At 40.7% G+C, this 18,596-nt stretch overlaps 1 protein-coding gene across 4 annotated transcripts in view; it reads left to right on the top strand.

Annotated features, from left to right (window-relative positions):
* Positions 1 to 335: 335 nt before the first annotated feature.
* Positions 336 to 18,596, top strand: part of SDCBP (syndecan binding protein) — a 31,446-nt gene continuing 13,185 nt past the window's right edge. For 2 of the 4 annotated variants that reach the window (XM_081258142.1, XM_081258143.1), the window contains exons 1-2: positions 336 to 482; positions 16,410 to 16,475. In XM_081258142.1, the coding sequence (XP_081114268.1) occupies positions 16,425 to 16,475 (51 nt within the window). In that variant the 5' untranslated portion in view covers positions 336 to 482; positions 16,410 to 16,424. Of the gene's footprint in view, positions 483 to 633; positions 768 to 16,409; positions 16,476 to 18,596 lie in introns of those variants that run through there. The other 2 variants (XM_081258145.1, XM_081258144.1) reach the window with 2 other exon arrangements.

Consider the following 18,596-nt stretch of genomic DNA (forward strand, 5'->3'; position numbering starts at 1 on the left):
AATGCCAAAAGTTGTAACGCAAAGAAGGCAGGAGTCGAGAAGGGTTAGCGGGAGGAACGTTGCAGAGCCCGTGGGTGTGGTGGAAGTTTAGGGCTGGCTGGGAAATGGGCGAACAGTAGGGTCTCGGGACTCTCGATGTGTCGGAGGTGACGGGGGACTAAGTGACCGTGAGTGCGGATGAACAGCAGTGAGCTGGGGGGCTCCCGGCCTTTAGGCAGGGAACTGTCTGGAGAGCGGAACAGGTGGGCGGGAGCGGCGGAGCAGGCGCACGCCTCGCCCCGCCCCCGCCCTGTTACCATGGGGAGCGGGTCACCTGACCGAGCGCGGAGACAGAAGGCGTTGGGGGAAGGCGCGGGCGGAAGGCGGGGACGCGCGGCTGCGGGCGGTTCTCGGGCGCGCACTGTCCTCTTCTCTCTGGGTCTCGGAAGTCTGAGCCAGTGACCGGCGGCGGCTGCTGCAGCGCGTGAGTCCCTGCGGCCTCGGTGAGCAGCCCTGGGGGGAACGGGAGACCCTCACGCGGCGTCCCGGGCGTGGGGCCGCTGGGCGGAGGGCGTCTCGGCGCCGCCTTCCCCTCTGTGGGCTCCGCTCCGCGCCCTTCCCGGCGCCCGGCTGGGCCCGGGGCGAAAGTTTGCGCGAGCGGCGTCCTTCGAGCGCCCACTACCCTGTGGGTTTCGGGGTCCCGTCCGGGGGTAGAGGGCGAGCCTGGGGCCCGGCCGGGGGCGCCGCCCCCAGTCCCCGTCCGCCTCGACCCTTTTTGTTCGTGTCGGGTGAGCTCCTCGGGGCCGGGGAGGGGAGAGTCGCCGGCCGCGGGCCGTCCCGGTGCCGCGTTCCCGGGCTGGGCTGCGTCGCCTTCCTCGGTGGCCGCTTCGGAACGTCGGGACGTGGACGGAGGAAGGTGGTGTTCGTTACGCGGGCGAAGCCTTCCCTTTAGGGAGGGGGAGGGGGAGAGGTGTTCGCGGGGCGCTGGCTTCTGGAGAAGTTGGAGGAAAGGGAGAAACGCCCCCAGCAGGGTGCGCTCAGCAGGAATCCTCCCTCGAGGGTCGCGATTCTCAGCTTTCGTTTCAGGATTCGCTTGTAATACGAGGCAGGCGGAGGCATGTAGATGTGGATAAAGTTTTCCCTTTTTACCAAAATGGATTTATTTAAATAGGGAGTCTCTGAAGGTGCTAGTGTTCAACGGGAGATTTCTAGGTTTACCTGGTCTGTGTATATTATCTGTACAGCTGTTCACGGTTATTTTTAATATTATATACTTCTCTTAGGAAGTACGTTTGGTTTACGAAACTCACAACATCCAGTTGTTTCAAAGAAGAAACAGTTGATTAAAAAGGAAAATTACAGGGGAACGCAGCCGCAGCCTGGTTAGCTTTATCGCCAGTATATACAAATGGTGAAATAAAATGTGTCCATTCTTTTAAGTTTTTCTCTTTGAGGTTGAGGGCAAATGGTAAAAATGTGTTTGTTTTTTATTTTCTGTTACCAATTTCGTTCTACGAACTTCTGTTCTTTGAATTGTGTGTAAATATTATAGATTAGATAGTTTGTGCTGCAGAATAAAAATAAGGATGTGGACTTTTTTTTACATCTTTATTGGAGTATAATTGCTTTACAATGGTGTTGGAATGTCTTTTAATAGGTTCAGGAAAGAGTCATTCTATTATAATCCACATTTAACTTTGGCACCATTAATTTTTAGTTACGTTTGGGCATTATAAGAAAGGATATGAAAATCGTGACTAAAACAGGAAGCATTTACTAATAGTTGGCGGTTGAGTGTGCTATTCAGTAAACAGTTCCTTTAATTGAGCATGACTCAACTATTTTTTCTTCCCTGTTTTTTTTCGTATTTAGGTACTTCTTTAGGTAGTAAATGCCATAAGTTTCTAAAAAGAAAGATTCCCCCCACAAAACAACTGTTACATCTAGTCATAGTTATATTCACATTTATTCATTTCTCTCCAAGTGCTGCCAAGATTTTTTGCACATTTATTTAGTTTTTGAGGAGGTAAGCAGTTACAGCGTTCAACATTTAAGCAAAAAAAGGGTATACAGTGTAAATTTTCCTTCCTTCAAGGTCCTCTAGCCAACCGTATTCGCTTCCTGTAGGAGCCAACTGTTCGGCATTCCTTAGGTATCGTTCCAGGGATATTTTTATTTTTTTATACCTGTACAAACATATAAATATATTTTCCCCCTTCTGTTTTTTTTTTTATTGTGGTAAAGTACACGTAAATTTTACCATCTTAACCATTGTTAAGTGTACAGTTCAGAGATACTAAATACACTGACATTGCTGTGCAGCCATCACCACCGTCCATCCCCTTGAGTCTTTTCATCTTGTAACACTGGAAGTCTCTGCGCATTAAACAGTAACGCCCCATTCTCTCCTCCCCCCAGCCCCTGGCAACCATCCCTGTACTTTGTGTCTTTATGATTTTGATACTGCAAGTACCTCATGTAAGTGGGATCACAGTATTTGTCTTGCTTGTGTTTGGCTTATTTCGCTTCGCATGGTGTCCTCAAGGTTCATCCATGTTGTATCAATAGCACATTGCAGAGTTTCCTTCCATTTTTTAGGCAGGATAAAGTTCCATTGTGTGTGTGTGTGTGTGTGTGCACGCATATATATGTGTTGACATTTTTTATCCATTCATCTGTCGATAGACACTTGGGTTGCTTCCACGTTTGAGCTGTTGCGAATTATGCTGCTGTGAGGGTAGGTATACAGGGCTTCCCTAGTGGCGCAGTGGTGTCCCGGTCCGGGAAGATCCCACATGCCGTGGAGCGGCTGGGCCCGTGAGCCATGGCCGCTGAGCCGGCGCGTCCGGAGCCTGTGCTCCGCAACGGGAGAGGCCCCAGCAGTGAGAGGCCCGCGTACTGCAAAAAAACAAAAAGAAAACAAAAAAAACCTTTTGTATATATTGTGTTAGGTAAGGGTCCACCTTCATTCTTTTGCATGTGGATATCCAATTTTCCCAGCGCCATTTGTTGAAAAGACTGTCTTATCCATTGAATGGTCTTGGCACCCTTGTCAAAAATCATTTGACCATGTATACGAGGGTTTATTTTAGGCTGTCTGTTCTGTTCCATTGGTCTGTTTGTCTTTATGCTAATACTATACCATTTTGATTGTTTTTTTTTTTAATTTTTTTAATTTTTGGCTGTGTTGGGTCTGTTGCTGCAGGTGGGCTTTCTCTAGTTGCGGTGAGCGGGGGCTACTCTTCGTTGCGATGCGCGGGCTTCTCATTGCAGTCGGTGGCTTCTCGTTGCGGAGCACGGGCTCTAGGCGTGCGGGCTTCAGTAGTTACCATTTTGAATACTCTAGCTTTATAGTAAATTTTGAAATCAGGAAGTGTGAGTTTTCCAGCTTTGTTTCTAAGATTGTTTTCAATTTCTTTCAGCAGTGTTTTGTGGTTTTCATTGTACAAGTCTTTTACCTTGTTGATTAGATTCGTTACGTAGTTTATTCTTTTTGATGCTATTGTAAATGGATTTGGTTTTGTGTTTTCCTTTTCAGATTGTTTGTTATTTATGTATAACAATGCAACTGATTTTTGTGCATTGACTGTATCCTGTTACATTGCTGAATTTGTTTTTTAGTTTTATTGCTTTTTTGTGGAGTCTTTAAGGTTTTCTAAACCCTAAACATATAAGGTCATATCTGAAAACAGAGATAATTTTACTTATTTTCCAGTTTGGATGCCTTTTATTTCTTTTTCTTGCTCTGGCTAGAACTTCCAGTACTGTGTTGAAGAGTAGTGTTGAAAGTGGGCATGCTTGCCTTCTTCCTGACCTTAGTGGAAAAATATTCAGTCTTTCACCATTGAGTATGATGTTTGCTGTGGGTTTTGCATATATGGCTTTTATTATGTGGAAGTTGTTTTTTTCTACTCCTGTTATGTTGTGTGTTTTTATCATAAAGCGGTGAATTTTGTCAAATGCTTTCCCTACATCAATTCAGATAATCTTGTGTTTTTTTCACTTCATTTTGTTGATATGTATTACTTTGAACAATTTTCATATGTTGAACCATCTTTGTATTCCAGAAATAAATCCTATTTGTTAAAAGGTGTCTAATCCTTTTAACATGCTGTTGAATTCTGTTTGCTAGTATTTTGTTGAGGATTGCATCAGTGTTCATAAGGGGTATTGGTCTGTAGTTTTCTTTCTTGTGTCTTTGTCTGGCTTTGGTATCAGGGTAATGCTGTCCTCATAGAATGAAAGTGTCCCCTTTTCAATTTTTTTGCAAAATTTTTGAGAAGGATTGGTATTCTTCTTTAAATGTTTAAATGTTCACCAATGAAGCTATCAGGTTCAGGGCTTTTCCTTGTTGAGAGATTTTTGATTACTGATTCAGTCTCTTTATTAGTTTTGGGTCTATTTAGATTTTCTATTTCTTTCTGAGTTAGTCTTGATAGGTTTTGCGTTTCTAGGAATGTGTCCATTTCATCTAGTTTATCCAATTTTTCAGTGTACAGTTGTTTATAGTGCTCTTTTGTAGAGAGACTTAATGTTTTAATTCTATAGAAACTCTGATAGTATTCCCACTTTCATTTTACCATGTTGAGTTTTCTCTTTTTATTTCTTAGTCCATTTAGCTAAAGGTTTGTCAATTTTGTTGATCTTTTTAAAGAACCAAATTTAGTTTTCACTGATTTTTCTTTATTATTTCTATTCTCTATTTTATTTATCTCTGTTCTAATCTCTGTTACTTCCTTACTTCTGCTAGCTTTGGGTTTAGTTTGTGTTTCTTTTTCTGGCTCCTTAAGTTCCCCCTTCCTTTTAACACAAATTTGAGCATACTTTATATACTGCACTAAATAATGCTTTGTTTTTTCCAGTTAATGTGATAATATTTTGGACCTCGTTCACTATTTTCTGTATCTAGTACTTCCTCCATTGTTTAAAGAATTTTGCTATTATAGTTGGTGCTTCAGTGAATAAAATTTTACATTTGTCGCTTTTTGTATGTAGGTATATTTATAGACTAAAACCTGAGTGGTATTGCTGGGTTGGAGGGTATCTGCATATACGATTTTAGTAGATATTGCAAACTCACTCTTTGTGGAAATTACACTACTTTACACTTTGACCAGTAATGTATGAGTGTTTCTCAAAGCCTCATTATCAGAGAGTGTTGTCCAGCCTTGGATTTTTGCTAGTTCAGTAGATGGGAAATGGAATCTTACGGGTAAAAAGAAGTTATACTTAGAGTAGACTTCATATGACCATATTTCTTAATTGCTTATCATCATAGTCTCCTGGGATATTTATTAAAAGAATAATTCCTACGTCCTTCCATGAAATCTGTGTCAGCTTGGTAAAGTATTTTTAATTAGTGCCCAAATAATTCTGATCTGGTGGTGAGCCAAGTTTGAGAAACACTGCCATGAAGACTGTTTAGGACTTTATCAAAGTGTGTTGCTTGACACCATATGTGAGTCGTCTGGAATGCTTATGAATCCACAGTGTGCTAGAAAACATCATTACTATTTATCCTCTGGGTCCAGTGGATATTTTTATTTTTTATAATTTAGGTCATTTTATGAATAAGTTGCAGAAGTGAAAATAAAGGCATAGGGAAACACGGTTTTACTAGAAACAGAATTTTAATAACAGCTTGAACATGAGAAACCGAAAATTTTATTCTAAGTTTTCCTGGTTTTGAAGGTATATATAGCTGAAACGGGCAACATCTTTGAGTACAACTAATTGCTCATCAACTGTCATCCATACAGTTGGGAGATATCCTTTTTATAAATACTGTTCCAGATTTCAGTTACATCTCTAGTATATCTTAGCTTATCATTACTTTTAGTTTTTTTTCATGCACTTGGTTGTAAAAACACAATACTGATTTTAGATTTCACATCCATCTCTAATAGGTTCTAACGTTACTGTTCGGTAATTTTTGTACTTGCGTTGTCAAAATGCAGTATTTTTGCAAACTTTCATGGTTCATGATTTTGCAGGGATGACCATCTAACTTAACATTTGCAAAGAATTTTCATTTATACTTTTATAAATACCAATTAGAATAGCCAGTGCAACAGATTTTTAAAATTTTCCCTACATTGCTGTTTTCATCTGGTCACCTTTGTTTAAATACCTGCCTTCATTTGGCTACTTACAAACCAAATCAAGTAAGTTTTGCTGTAGAGATATAAAAGAGGAAAGAAGATGTTAAATATCCCTTTAAAGAGGATCTAGGGACTTGTTTCAAAATATTGCATGATAAAGTGCTTCCTTCGGGATGACTAACTGAAAAATTGTATTTTTTAATTAAGTATAGGCATATTGTTTACTCATTGATCTGTAAGTTTGAGGAATCTCAATTAGGATATTTTCATCTGAAAACTCATAGTCTGAGGTTTGCTTTTGATCAATTCCCTCATCATAAAAGTCTAGAGTACAGCTATTTGTTTCTTTGTATTCATTTCTGATTTGTCTAATAAATGTTTTCCTCCAGTTTAGTCTCTGTGCCATCATGGGTGAAAAATGAAAAATCCCACATTTTCTACTGTGTTCAAAGAATACAGTTTAGAAAAAAGGCTGCAGGGCTTCCCTGGTGGCGCAGTGGTTGAGAGTCCACCTGCCGATGCAGGGGACACGGGTTCGTGCCCCTGTCTGGGAAGATCCCACATGCCGTGGAGTGGCTGGGCCCGTGAGCCATGGCCACTGAGCCTGCGCGTCCAGAGCCTGTGCTCCGCAACGGGAGAGGCCACAACAGTGAGAGGCCCGTGTACCGCAAAAAAAAAAAAAAGGCTACAAAGATGGTGTCTCCAGACTTTATACATTTTTGGAAGAGGATGCAGTACTTTGGGCAACACATACTGAAGGATGACATAATGTATTGCCAGAATGAATAAGAATGTTTCTACTTTTTGTTCCTATTGTCATTTTAGTTTTTTTTTTTTTTTTTAGCATACTTGGGAATAAGGGATGGATAATGATTAAGTAATCCCTAGATAAAGTAGCAAAACTGTTTCAAGATATGGGAAAAATAAGTTCACTAAGATTCCATAACAGATCTTAGATTTATAAAGGAGTCCAGTTGAACCCTTGTGATATTTTTTTTCCAGTTCATCCTTCCCTCCCTTTCTTTTATCTAAGAAAGAATAAAAGTCGTGAAATAGAACTTCTGAAAAAAGAAACTCAAATTTTAAAATTGTGTCCATTGGACGCTGATGGTATACAAAGGGTTAAAGGGCAGATTTCTGGACTCTATTCCAGACTCACTCTTTTAGTTTCTGGGGCCAGGACTCAAGAATCTGTGTTATTAACAAGATTTCCAGGTTATCCTTATGGACTTGAAGACACGATGTTTTAGGACCTTAAGAAGGTTTTTACTTTACTACCATATGGAAGTACTTTAGATTTCTTCTCTGATAGAGCATTTCAGTTGTTGCCTGTGCTGTGAGGTGTTATCTCACTGTGGTTTTGATTTGCGTTTCCCTGAGGATGTTGAACACCATTTCATGTATCTGTTGACCATCTGTGTCTTCTTTGGGAACATGTCTGTTCAGCTCCTCTGCCCTTTGTTTAATTGGATTTTTTATTTTATTTTTTTCGTTGTGGAGTTATATGAGTTCCTTTTTTAGCTTGGCTGTTAATCCTTATCAGATGCGTGATTTGCAAATATTTTCTACCATTTGGTAGGTTGTCTTTTCAATGTATTGTTTCCTTTGCTGTACAGAACCTTTTTAGTTTGATGTAGTACCACTTGTTTATTTTTCTTCTGTTGCCTTTGCTTTGGGTGTTAAATCCAAATAGTCATTACCAAGACTAAGGTCAAGTGGCTTATTGCCAACGTTTCCTTCTAGAAATTTTATGGTTTCAGGTCTTATGTTCAAGTTTTAATACACTTTGAGTTGATATTTGTGTATGGTGTAAGCGAGGGGTCAGATTTCATTCTTTTCCATGTGGTTGTCCAGTTTTCCCACTTACTGAAGAGAATGTACTTTTCCCATTGTATATTTTTGACACCTTTGTCACAAATTAATTGACCATACATGGGTGGGTTTGTTTTGGGGCTCTTTATTCTCTTCTGTTGGTCTATGTGTGTGTTTTTATGCAGTATCATACTGTTTCAATTACTATAGTTCTGTAATATAGTTCGAAGTGAAAGTGTGATGCTTCTAGCTTTGTTTTTTCCCTCAAGTTTGCTTTGACTATTTGGGGTTTTCTATGATTGCATACAAATTTTAGGGTCGTTTATTTTCTTTCTTTTAAAAATGCCTTTGGAACTTTGACAGAGATTGCATTAAATCGTTAGATTACTTTGGATAGTATGGACATTTTAACAATATTAATTCCTCCAGTCCAGGAGCATGGAATATCTTTCCATTTATTTGTGTTGTCTTTCATTTCTTTCATCAGTGTGCTATAGTTTCAGTGTACAGGTCTTTCACCTCCTTATTTAAATTAATTTCTCTGATGCAATTGTAAATGGAATTGTTTTCTTAATTTCTGTTTCTGGTAGTTAATTGTTAGTGTATAGAGAGGCAACAGATTTTTGTGTATTGGTTTTGTATCTTCCAGCTTTACTGAATTTATTAGTTCTAACATTTTTTTGGTGATTCTTTCAGTTTTTCTACATATTAGTAACATTTCACCTGCAAATACTGACAATATTACTTATTCCTTTCCAATTTGGGTGCCTTTTATTTCTTTTTCTTGCCTAGTTGCTCTGGCTGGGACTTCCAAGAGTATGTTGAATAAAAGTGGCAAGGTGGGCATCCTTGTGACTACATTTTTACATCCCCCACCCCCGTTTATACTTTTGATGTCACAGTTTACATCCTTTTATCTGTGTTTTCCTTAACAAATGGTTGTCGTTAGTTGTGTTTTGTTTTGTTTTTAACTTTTGTCTTTTAACCTTTATTCAAGCTTTGTGATTAATCCACCATGTTTACAGCCTTAGGTTACTCTGAATTTTTTTTATATATTTACTTTTACCATTGAGATTTATACTTTATATTTTCCTGTTACTAATTAGCATCTTTTTGTTTCAACTTAAATCTCTATAAAATTTCTTATAAGGCTGGTCTAGTGGTGATGAACTCTGTTAGCTTTTGCTTGTCTGAGAAACTCTTTACCTTGCCTTCAAATCTGAAGGTCAACTTTTCTGAGTGGAGGTTTTTTTTTTAAAGATTTAATTTATTTTTGGCTGTGTTGGGTCTTCGTTGTGGTACGCAGGCTTCTCCTTGCGGTGGCTTCTCTTGTTGCGGAGCACAGGCTCTAGGCGTGTGGGCTTCAGTAGTTGTGGCACACGGGCTCAGTAGTTGTGGCTCGCGAGCTCTAGAGCGCAGGCTCACTAGTTGTGGTGCACGGGCTTAGTTGCTCCGCGGGATGTGGGACCTTCCCGGACCGGGGCTCAAACCCATGTTCCCTGCATTGGCAGGTGGATTCTTAACCACTGTGCCACCAGGGAAGTCCCCTGAGTGGAGTAGTCCTGGTGGCAGTTTTTTCCTTTCAGCGCTTTGAGTTCTATCCTGCCACTTGCTTCTGACCTGCGGTTTCTGCTGAAAAATCTGCTCAGAGTCTCTTGGGAGTTCTCTTGTACATATTAAGTTGTTTTCTCCTGTCACTTTTTAAGGTTCAATCCTCGTTTTGATATTTTAATAATACGTATTGGTGTGGGTATCTTCATCTCTTTTTTGGAACTCCCTGAACTTCCTGGATCTAGATGTCTGTTTCCTTCCCAAAATTAGGGAAATTTTCAGCCATTGTTTCTTATGTGAAGGAAACTTTCTTCACGTAAGTTTTCTGCCTCTTTCTCTCCTTTCCTTCAGAGAACCTTACGATGCAGATGTTGGTTACATGGTGTCTCCTAAGTCTCTTAAGCTATCTTCACTCTTTTTGCTGCTCTGATCAGATGAGTGACGCTGCCCTGTCTTTTGGTTTGTTTCTTCCTTTCTTCAGATTCATTTCTTCCTTTATTCTGCGTTGTCTAATCTGCTGTTGAACTCCGTGTTTTTTAGTTAAGTTATTGTATTTTTTAGCCCTATGATTTCTACTTGGTGCCTTCTTGTATTTTCAGTGTCTTCTGAAATTCTTACTTTGTTCATCCATTGTTCTTCCGAGCTTGGTGAGCATCTTTATGACTGTAATTTAAAACTCTTTATCAGGTAAATCACTTTCATTAAGGTCTTTTTTACTGAGCTTTTATCTTGGTCTTTCGTTTGGGTCATATTCTTCTGTTTCTTCATTTTCCTTGACTCTCTTTGTTTAGATAAAACAACCACCTCTCCTAGTCTTAAACGACTGGCCCTCATGTAGACCAGCCTTCTCGTTGGGCCCTGCACTAGCTCTTGGTTGTATCTCATAAGCTTTCGGCTTTCCCAGCAGCCTACTTTATTGCTTTTGGCTCCCAGTAGTTGAGGGTGTGTCAAGGTCTGTCACTGGCCCAAAGGGGAGGATCGCGGTTGGTCAGCACCTAGATTCAGGCCGTTGGGAAGCCACACTCTCAGGCATCAGTTTTAAAAGTATGCGAATTTACCTGTTTCAGGGCAATATTGGGAAATAGGCATTTTTGTCTGCTCCCTCTGCACTGAGCCCTGTTAAGACTGCCAGTTAACTGAGGCTTTGTTTGCTACAGTCCTGTTGAACTGGTGAATACAAGCCCCACTGGCCACCAGGGCCAGGCTAGCCAGGGATGTCCCCTGTGGGCGGCAGACGTGTACACTGGCACTAGGTCCTTCCTCAGAGACGCTGGCTGCCTTGGGTGGGACGGAGGGAGAGTGCACAGATGGTACCTGCTGGCGCTTCCAGTTTCTGGAGAGAATTATAGCCCCTGGGGTGTGTTTAATTACAAGCCTGCTTGCTCTTCAGGCCCCAGCTTTGAAGATAAGGTAATCGACCTCTTTTATAGGGAGTCTGGGGTGCATTTCAGTCTGCTGTCTTTACACTGTGCCCTGGGGGAGAACCTGTTAAGAACTGTTTTCTCGGTAGGCCAGCTGGTGGGGCACCAACTTGTATGGGTTCCACAGTTAGACCATCACTGGGCCACACCTTTGGGCCGACGGAGCCAGATGATGGCGCCGTTGTCCTCTCCACAGATGCAGCACACTGTTGGCTTGTTGGTGGTGGAGGGGACTCAGGTCGGGTCTTCCTCACACCTGAAGCTGCCTTCGGGGTGAGCGTATCATACAGCTCCAGCCCCTTCCATGCAGCCGTCAGTAGGAGCCCTGTAGTCCTGTGGGACCTGTGAATGTACGCCCTGCTGGCAGCCAGAGCCAGGCGACCAAGGGGTTGTCCCCTGGGCGGCAGCTACAAAGACCGGAGCACCAGATGTGTTGCGCTGTATTTTTTTTTTTTTTTTTTTTAAGATCAGTGGTTCTGCAGTCCTGAATTTTCATCATCCCAAGATTTTTTTAAAAACAACTCAGACTAAATAAGCTGAGAAACATTATTTTAACTTGAACGATCGCACCATTTTTAAGAGGGGAGGCCAGTTGTAGTGGGTGGTTTGAGAGAAGGAATGAGTGAGTCGCTGAGAAAATGATAAGGGCTGCCATTTAGGTGACATTAACTGGACATCTTTACGAGCACGTTTTCTACTTTGTTAATCAGAGCATTGCTGCCAGAAAGCAAATTAACTAGTTGTTCCAAAACAACACATACAGTATCTGAATTTCAGAGTTCTTTGGCCTGTGCACATATTTAAGGACTAAGGAAGTTACCCTGACATTGCCCTGAGGAGGTGGAGGGTGAGATGGAAAACTTGATACTGAGGCAGAATAGTCAAAATTGTTTTGTCTTCAGTTGTTCTGGAAGAACCCTGAAACTGTTCTAAGCACTGAGAAATCTCTTAGCAGTAATTGATTTGGGGGGTTATTTTCTAAAGGCCTGCACCCCGGCGTGCAGAGGCGGTCAGTGAGGTGTGAGATGCAAGGCGGTTGCCGGAAGCATAGAGTGGGCCAAGCCTGGGTTTAGGGGTCAGTGAAGAGCACCGGTTCTTTCCAGGAATTAGACCAATGAAACAAAGTTGTTACTGTGTCAGGAATGTTGGGAGCAGACTGTTAGAGTAGCTGGCAAAGGTGCTGTGCCTGCTGATCTCAGGAGCAGCGGGAGCTGTAAGCTCTCCCTTCTCACTGGTTGCTCCGTCAGCTGAAGGGAAGGCCTGCAAAGAGAATTTTGTCTTTAGTTGGTACAGTCATAGTGTTTGATAGAGTTTTAAGTGAGAGTAAGATGGGAATTCTCACGCTGATGTAATGGAATTATTTTCAGAGTTCTCTTAAATCTCATTATTGATCATTGTGAAATTCCAAACATAATTGAAAGGATTTCGAGAGTAGCTTTGTGGTTCTTCAAAAAGGGCTAAGTATTTTTTCAAATATTTATTTATTTATTTGGTTGTATTGGGTCTTAGTTGTGGCAGGCAGGCTCCCCAGTTGCGGCTCATGGGCTCCTAAGCTGCGGCACGCGGTCTTCCTAGTTGTGGCATGTGAACTCTTAGTTGCAGCATGCATGTGGGATCTAGTTCCCTGACCAGGGATTGAACCCGGGCCCCCTGCATTGGGAGTGTGGAGTCTTATCCACTGCGCCACCAGGGAAGTCCCCAGGGCTAAGTATTTTTGACACTTAGCTTTAGGTCAAAGGTTTAAATATACCATACAAGTGAGTTAATGGAGTCCTTCAAGAAAAATAATACAAAAATTTATTATTTTCCGGGAACGCTTTTAACAGTGTTGTTCGAAGTAGTAGATTTCTTGGGAGTTCCCTGGTGGCTTAGTGGTTAGGATTCCAGGCTTTCATGGCCCTGGCCTGGATTTAATCCCTGTTCTGGGAACTGAGATCCCATAAGCTGCATAAGCTGGCAAAAACAAAGCAAAACAAAGCAAAAAAAAAAAAAAAAAAAACCCAAAAACAGAACAAAAAAAACAAACCCAACAAAGTAGTAGACTTGCAAGGTGAGACAGAACTTTCCAATAAAAGTTTAACCATATTTTATTTACTGTAATTTTGATACTGTTGGCTAAAATATTTAATAAACATTTGTTTCCTGTCAGGATAAGGTATTGTGTTAGATAAATAAAAAATTAAATGTGGGCCTTGATCTCAAGTAGTAGAGTTAAACATAAACTAGCTGTAATGAAAGGCAGAGTGAAACTGCTAAACTGAGAGAAACAAATAATGTCAGACTGAAGTCATCAAAGGTGACCTCACAGAAGTCACTAAGATTTTGATAGAAAAGTCCTGGGAGAATATTCCAGGAAAAAGACAAAGCTTTTATAAAGATGTGGAGACACAGAAACACTTGACCTGAGTAGGAAATGGCAAGTCATTCGTGGCTGGAACGTTGTAATGTTTGGAAAGAAGCTGGATGGAATGAGACCAAGAAATAGTTTGAAGTAAAAACATTGAGGAGTCCTTTGTACTTTAGAAGAATGATGAGATTTAATTAAGGTCAACATACTTAAAATGAACAAACTAAATTTTTTAAAAAGTATAAGTTGGTGATATTTGTTATTTTTTTTAGAATTCTGGAAAGCCTATTTCTTTTCTTGGCCTGAGTGTGTGGGTATGAGTGACCTCAGAGTTGTTGAGACAACTTCAGTTAATATTAGTTTGAAGAAAAGCTTCTATGGGGAAAAAAATTGAGAAAACTACTCCGTGAGTTTTGAAATGAGCCACTCATCCAGTTCATTTTTCATGAGGAAAAATGGGATCTTGTAGTGACCAGTGGCAGAACCAAAAATAGAAATAGCACCTGGATTACTGGTCAACATTAGTTACAGTGAATTTAAAATGATTGTGTTTATGATGTTGATAAAATGGTTGAAAGTTTAAATAAAATGTGTTTAAGGAGGAAGCTTCTAGGGAAGTGATCTTCTGAGACACAAAAGGTACTTCATTTTGTTTCCCCGGATTATTAGAGTTAAGCCATGTTTGTGCTTTCTCAAGAACTTGCGTTTTATTCACAAACCTAGGCCCTATTTTCCTCTTCAAAACTGTATCAGGCTACTGCTATTCAGCATTTTATTGGAGGTTCTACCATCCCAGGGCAATTAGGCAAGAAAAAGAAAGAACATGGGCAGAGGATTTAAGTAGACGTTTCTCCAAAGAAGATATAAAATAGCTCCTAGGCACATGGAAGATGCTCAACGTTATTAGTCATTAGGGAAATTCAGATCAAAACCTTGATGAGATGCTGCTTCACATGCAGTAGGATTGCTGTAATAAAAAACAGGCGAGAGCGAGTATGTACTATGCCGTTTTATGGAAGGGCCTTGAGCCTTCACAGATTTTAGTGTATGTGGGGCGGGGGGCGGGGGAGAGGAGCTCTGAGAACCAGTGCCCCCTGCAGATGCCGAGAGACAGCCGCACTGGCCAAGACAGAGGGAACCTGGAACCTCTCGTGCGCTGGTGGGAGTGTCACGTGGCGCAGTCACTTCAGAGACCAGTTCAGCTCCTCAGAACGTCAGAGTATGCCCGTGTAACCTGGCACGTTTACTCTTAGCTGTGTACCAAGACAGTTGAGCATTACATGTGTACACACACATTTGGATATACATGCTCATTAGCATTATTAGCAGCATTGTTCATAAGTCAAAGTGTAAAGCCATCCAACATGTTGTCATCGACCGATACCCAGAAGTGTCATATCCATACAATGGAATATTGTTCAGCCATTGAGAAGGAGTGAAGTATTGGTACCTGCTCCAGCATGAATGGACTTTGGAAGCATGATACTAAGTGAAAGAAACTAGACCCAAAAGGCCACATGTCCTGTGACTCCAAGTTAAATGTCCAGAACAGGCAAATCGAGAGGCAGAAAGTAGATTCATGCTTGCTGGGAGCTGGAGGGACGGGAGAATGGGTGGGCATGGGGTTTCCTTCTGGGGTGATGGAAATGTTGTAATATTAGACGATAGGGACGGTTGCACAACTCGGAATGTACTAAAAACTGTCAAATTGTATACTTTAAAAGAGTGAATTTTGTGGTATGTGAAGTGTATCAGTTTTAAAAAGAACTGTCATTTAGTATCCAACTAGGAGACAGAAACCATATAGTAATTTGAACAGTGAAAGTTTAGTGTACAGAATTTTTAACGATACCATGATTGAAGAAACAGGGATTGGCCGGTCAGAAGTAAAGAGGACTTTAAAGAATACAGGAAGAGCACATTTAGTGAGTGTCTGCTCACCCCAGGGCTGAGACAAGTGCCCCAGGATGAGCTGTCCTCTTCCTGTATCGGGATCCAGGCTTTGTTGGAGAGAGTGCAGCCGTCACTCAGTGGACGGTGAAGTTGCTGAGATACCAAACTTACTGGATAAGTCTCCTTTTGGGGTGCTGCACCTTGGAACTCGCTTCAAGCCACAGGAAGGGGTGCCAGGGAAAGCTACTCACGGGGGATGCCTTGCTGGCGACACCATTGCTGGGAACGTGCTCGACAGAGTATTGGGGACGGTTGGCTGCTGTGCACAGCAGAGGCTGGGTGCTTAGGCTGCTCCACGCTGGCGCCTGGCTGGAGCCGTGCACTGGAACTTAGAGAAGAAAACACCCCTTCTCCTGCGGTGTGCCTCCAGCTTCCTCTGCTGGCAGAGCTCAGCATCTTGCCACCTGGCAGAAGAGCAGATAATTAGAGGGCCCACCTCCATTTCCACAGAGCAGCCAATTATGGGTGGATTTTGATTGGGAGGTAATAAATTGATAGGTCAAACCCTGTACCAATTTAGAACATATTCTGTTTTGTTGGGTTTAAAGGAAGTGTTCATCTCAAAACAGCTAAACAAAATTTTGGAGTGTATATCCCTGTAATTCTTTTAGAGAATTTTGTTTTAAATTACTACAAAAAGCAATTCATGGTCACTAAAAGTCACTGAACAATATAGGAATGTTTAAAATATAAAAATGCCCCTCTTATCCCTCAGTCCCTTACCATCTATTTCATTCATTTCTCTTAAAGGTAGAACTATTGTTAACAGTTGTTGTGTGTTGTTTTTTTACCTATACATGCTTATGTAATATGTGTATATATATATTTTCCTAATAATAGAGGTTTTATACATAGATAACACGTATGAGCTGTTGCAGATTTTTGTTAGAAGGATGTAATAATACTGGCCCAGTTGCCAAGCCCTTGTGTAAGCTAGATGAGTCACATAATCGTTCTCTTTGACTTTCTAAACTTCAGAAATGAAGGGGCTTTTTACTAAGGGAAGTTTAAGATCTGTAATGGATGTAGTTTGATCACAGAAGGGAGGGAGAGGTAGTTTGGCAACCATTCATCAGCCAGCAGTTTTTAGTATAGCTGCACGCTCATATTTTTCCATGTGTTTTTGCGAATTAAATGTCCCTTGTGTTAAACATTTATACACGTTTATGTGAATGTTGCTGGCTGCATGTACTGTTTAAATTTCAATAAAATCTGAATCATAGAAATTTTTTATTTTTTCTTTAGGAAAATCCTGCAAAAATGTCTCTGTACCCATCTCTTGAAGACCTGAAGGTAGACAAGGTGATTCAGGTATGTTTAAGACCTTTAATTTAAGTACTTTTTTTTCCCATGTACTCTGCCATACGTTCTGGTTATAGGTGAAGTGAAGCAAGAAACTTAAATAGTAGATGTATTTGTCCGTTTTTACACTTTATAAACTTTTCAATTTTTTCTAAAGTTTTTCTAACTAAAAAGTTAGAAAAGCTAGAGATTCTTCATTTTACTGTGGATTAATGCGTACAGGTTATTATTTCTTTGAAACGGGACTTAATCTCTTCAAAGGTAGCTTGCTTTTATAACTAAGGTTTAAATTAAATACATTTTTAAGTTGGTAAAATATACTCCAACTTCTTAGACGTTCATTGTCTTGTTTAAAATTTGTACATTGTTCTTTTGGGTCTTTAACATAATTGTCTTCTCTGAAGTTAAAAATCATAGAAATAGGTACATGCTGCTTTAGGAAGAGTAGTAGTGTAAATGCAAAAGTGTAGTGATTTGTTTCTTTTTTTTTTTTTTAATAAATTATTTATTTATTTATTTATTTATTTATGGCTGTGTTGGGTCTTCGTTTCTGTGCGAGGGCTTTCTCTAGTTGCGGCGAGCGGGGGCCACTCTTCATCGCGGTGCGCGGGCCTCTCACTGTCGCGGCCTCTTGTTGCGGAGCACAGGCTCCAGACGCGCAGGCTCAGTAGTCATGGCTCACGGGGCCTAGTTGCTCCGCGGCATGTGGGATCCTCCCAGACCAGGGCTCGAACCCGTGTCCCCTGCATTAGCAGGCAGATTCTCAACCACTGCGCCACCAGGGAAGCCCGATTTGTTTCTTTTTAAATGTAAGCAGCAGTTTACTTGTTCCTGCTCTAAGTGGCTGTATTAGTACAGTTTTTCTAATTTCATTAAGTCAGAAATTTTTGTATTCCTTTATGTAAGTATTAGTTTTGAAGATAGATGCTTCTCCTTAAGTGAAAGTTTGCGATTGGGATCAATTCTTGCTGTTCTGTAAATTTTTATTTTTCTTTTTAACTAGAGATAATTGTATTTAATGAACCCATTGTGTTTCCAGTTTACTTTCAACTTGTTCTCTCAAAGTCAGAATTTTTTCAGCTGTCGTTTGTTCTTCTAATTTGACAAGATAAACTGAACTCCCGGTTATACTTCTTTATTCCTAAAATCTTTCTGATATGATAAATGTGATGAAATTCTTTCATTTTGAGTTGTTTAGTACTTCAGAGCTTCTTCCCCTAAAGATCATTTTACTTGAGGTCTTGACCTCAGTTTACTCTAAATGAGATATACTTTTTAACAATTATTTAATGAGCATAAAAACGTTTATTAGAAACTTATGAGAATACAAGAATACAAGTGTTTTTTAGGCAAAATGTTGGCCCTTTTAGGGTGAAACCCCCCCCCCAGCAAAAATAGTAACAAATGTGTAGCTGAAATTGTTAGCCGTGTAGCAGTGATTGGATAAAAAAGGTGGGGGGGGAGATCATGAGCACTTGTTTTCCATCATAGCTCCCCTATGGATGTTGATGGGTGGTTTGTAAAATCTCTGACATCCGTTCAGCTGCAAAGGCTTTGATGCCGGACTGTTTTAAGTGAACTGTTCGGTCATCTGAAATCTCTGGTTTTTTCTTTGGTATTTTGTCATTGTTTTTCTCATGGTTTTTATTTCCACAAAGTTCATCTGAACAGGCACTTTCTTTTTAAAAAGCTTTTATTTGAAATATTTACCCTTCAAGAGTAACAGTTAAGCCATTAATGTGATATCAGAGCAGTAAGTGATAGGATTTGCAGGTGGGTCTGAGAAAACGACTAATTTCTTTTTCTTCCTTTTTTTTTTTTTTTGGTTTTTATGGAATTGAACTTTAAATTAACCATAGTAGACTTTGAGCAGAGGTTTTTTTCTTTTGAAAGCAGCAGAAAGAGAAGGAACCAGTTGATACTGGCAAATGTTAGATTGGAAGATAAAGAGGGCTACAGTCTACATCAGGCTGACCTCTTTAAGGAGAAGCAAATTATATGGGTATTTCCATTAGAAGACTTTTTCTGTCCTGAGCAGAAAGCTAGCTGCCTGGAGATGTAACAGCAAGTAAGGAGGGGGACACACGGTTGTTAAATTCTCACCGGATTTAAAAAGACTCCTAACCCAGC

This window comes from Mesoplodon bidens (assembly GCF_964165515.1).
Source record: "Mesoplodon bidens genome assembly, chromosome: 16".
NCBI classification, from domain to species: Eukaryota; Metazoa; Chordata; class Mammalia; order Artiodactyla; family Ziphiidae; genus Mesoplodon; species Mesoplodon bidens.